The sequence below is a fragment of the Bison bison genome, unplaced genomic scaffold (assembly GCF_000754665.1).
Source record: "Bison bison bison isolate TAMUID 2011002044 unplaced genomic scaffold, Bison_UMD1.0 scf7180017845304, whole genome shotgun sequence".
NCBI classification, from domain to species: domain Eukaryota; kingdom Metazoa; phylum Chordata; class Mammalia; order Artiodactyla; family Bovidae; genus Bison; species Bison bison.
In genome coordinates this window covers 11,834-14,883 of record NW_011475877.1, presented here as the reverse complement: position 1 = coordinate 14,883, position 3,050 = coordinate 11,834, and the positions used below count along the sequence as shown (strand labels likewise).

Here is a 3,050-nt window from a genome sequence, read left to right as displayed (position 1 = left end):
ATCTGCACTCCTGTCTGATGAACACAGCTGCTCCCCAGGCTGCCCCCGCCCCCACCCACAGCTCCAGACATGAGGGACCAAGCACGCTGGCAGCGTGGGGCCTGGCCCTCTGTGCAGGAAAAGGTGGATTCACCCTGCTGGTCTGCTGTGGGCATTAGGGTTGAACCATGCAGATGGCTGGCAGAGAGCCGGCCTCTCAGAGCCCAGGGATGGTAGCTGGGAGGAGGGGATCTGTAAGCACAGAGGAGAACCAAGAGCACCCCGGGGCGCCATCCCCGAGGCCCGCTCCTCCAGCTGGTGGCCGCCTGGACTCCGCGCCCCACCGTCTCCTCCCTCCTGCTGCTGAGGGCTTGCTTCATCCTTACAGAGGCTCGCCTGTGCCAGTCTCACCCTGGGCTCCTTCAGGTCTCTTCTGAAGGGCAGGCTGCCCTGCTCTGAAGCCGCCATGGCTCCCCAGGTCCCTGGGGGCCTGGCACTGCCTGCACTCCTGGGTGCTCCCTCCTCCTCCTCCAGGAAGCTCCCCAGCGGACACTGTGCTCAGCCCCTTGCCACCTGCTGACTTGGTCTCTCCACTGCTGAGTGGGCCTCTGCTTGTCGTCTTATCCCCAGTGGCTGGCGGGGGGCGGACGTGGTCGAGGAGTATGGTGCGTCTCGCTGGGGGTTGCTCTTGGATGACATGCGGGGTCCTGGCTGTCTTGTGGGGCTGGCCCAGCGCCCCGAGTGCCTCCTCTTCCTCTGGCAGGTACCGGGGGCCGGAGCTGGAGATGTGGTCCATGGGGGTCACGCTGTACACGCTGATCTTCGAGGAGAACCCCTTCTGTGAGCTGGAGGAGACCATGGAGGCCGCAATAAACCCCCCGTATCTGGTCTCGGAAGGTGAGCTCGCACGGGCGGACGTCCTGGGCTGGCTCCTGTCTCACAGCAGTGCATGGTGTCACCCACACAGGCACAGCTGGCTCGCTCTCTCTTCCGTTCCTCTCAGACTTTGATCTGAACAGAAAGGCGATTTGGAGGTGACTTTGATGTCATGACTGATCTTAGGGAAGTTTGGACCAGAGGGGCTGTCTTCTGAGGGACACACTGGCAGCCTCTGAGCATGGCCGGAGGGAGGGGGAGGATGGACTTGACCCCCCCAACCGCTCGTGTGGAACCAGGGTTCTGTCCCTCCTGGAGCGCCTGTGAGCTGGCTCCCCGCAGAGCTATGAGAGCGGCTTGCATCTGCAGTGCCGACCCCTGCCAGCGGGCCTGGATGGCCCCTCAGACCCATGCCTGGAGGAGCTCCAGGGAGCCGGACCACAGGGTTCTGAGGTCTCCCAGTCGCGACATGTGATCCAAGAGCACTCATTCATCACCACAGGTGGTGAGGTGACAGGCGCCCTTAGGCATCAGGCCTGTGCCTGGGTTCTTCGCTCAGGGTGGAGGCCCGAGTCTCAGTCCACTCGGGCTGCCATGCCTGCCCATCACAGGCCGGGGTTTACAGCGCTAACATTTATTTCTCACAGTCTGGAGGTGGAGATCCCGAAGTCAGGGTGCTGGCGGATTCCGGCTGGTAGACAGCTGCCTCTTCCTGTGTCCTCACGGGGCAGAGAAAGGAGAGAGCAGGCCCTCTGGTGCCTCTGCTGATAAGGGCACTGATGCTGGGGGGGGTGGGGCACACCACCTCATCTGACCCCCTTCACCTCCCAAAGGCCCCACCTCCTACTATCATCACACGGGGAATCTGCGGGGGGTACAGTTCAGTCTAGAGCCACCTGGAAGAATTGTAGAGCTTTCCTAACGTTCTGGATCCCCATGATAGTGGGGCTCTTGCAGCCTGCTGCTGCAACTTCTGGGGCTGCTCCACCTTCTGGGGCTGCTCCACCCTGGGGGATGCTCCACCTTCAGGGGCTGCTCCACCCTGGGGGGCTGCCCCACCTTCAGGGGATGCCCCACCCTGGGGCTGGGGGAGCTGCTCCACCCTGGAGAGGCTGCTCCACCTGTGAGTGGGCTGCTCCGAATTCTACTCCCTGGGCTCTCAGGACAGTCACCCGGGCACTGAGGTCTGGAGTGGCCCTGGTTGCGGTGACACCCACGCTGTTAAAGAAAGTGGGAGCCAGATGCAGACTCAGGGCTGGGGCTCTCCTCAGCACTCATGCGCCCTTCCCGTGGGGAGAGACCGGGGCTCCACAGCTGCACCTCCCTCCCCTCCCGCCACGCGATGCCTGTGTCCATGGCTCTGTGTCTCCAGAGCCCCAGCGGGCAGCCCACATGAGGGCTGCTGCCCCCTGGTGTCATGAGCAGCGTGGGAGCTCTAGCACTAAGCTTTCATTTCAGGGGCCCCACACACCTCCCGCAGCACTTTGGGAAGCATGGCCAGGGACCCCGCCTTCCAGAAGCCCCACGGTGCTGGTCAGAATCGGTGGCCCAGGCCCTGCACTCGCACAGTGCGTGCCACCCACCCCCAGCCTGGGCCACCTTCAGCCCTCTGACCACATGCCCTTCCGTCCCCAGACCTCATGAACCTCATGTCTGGGCTGTTGCAGCCTGTGCCCGAGCAGCGTACCACCTTGGAGAAGCTGGTGACAGACCGCTGGGTGACACAGCCCGTGAACCTGGCGGACTACACCTGGGAGGAGGTGTGTCGGCTAAACAAGTCAGGTGAGCAGCCCAGCCCGTGCACTGTGGGGCAAGGGGGTCCCAGTCGCCCCCTGCCTCTGGGGGAGGGGGGCTCCCTCCTACGCACTGCCCTGGACACCAAGGTGAGGGCCCAGGGCTAGCCTGCTGCCTGTGAGCCGGACTCCAGAGGCCCTGAACAGCCCCAGGGGCCTTAGAAGGTGGGTGAACACCCGTGGGCACCCGTGACAAGGACAAATCCACAGATGAGGTGGAGGCCTAGGGAGAGGGTTTGTGAAGTGCTGATGGCCAGAGCAGGCCGAAGCGAGGAGGAGAGCAGAGGGCGAGGGAGCCGGGGCCCGCAGTGGGCAGCGGCGGCCCTGTGCGTCCGGGGCCCGCTGCGCGGGGGCTGTGTCTGGATGTGCAGCTCCGGCACAGCGGCGGGGTCCGGCAAGTCT

General features: G+C 64.3%; 1 protein-coding gene across 1 annotated transcript in view; it reads left to right on the top strand.

Moving 5' to 3' along the window:
• Nucleotides 1-2,790, top strand: part of PASK (PAS domain containing serine/threonine kinase) — a 13,067-nt gene extending 10,277 nt beyond the window's left edge. Inside the window, exons 7-8 of the mRNA XM_010833408.1 lie at nt 743-876; nt 2,491-2,790. Of these exons, the coding sequence (XP_010831710.1) occupies nt 743-876; nt 2,491-2,756 (400 nt within the window). The 3' untranslated portion in view covers nt 2,757-2,790. The remainder of the gene's footprint in view (nt 1-742; nt 877-2,490) is intronic.
• Nucleotides 2,791-3,050: the final 260 nt, after the last annotated feature.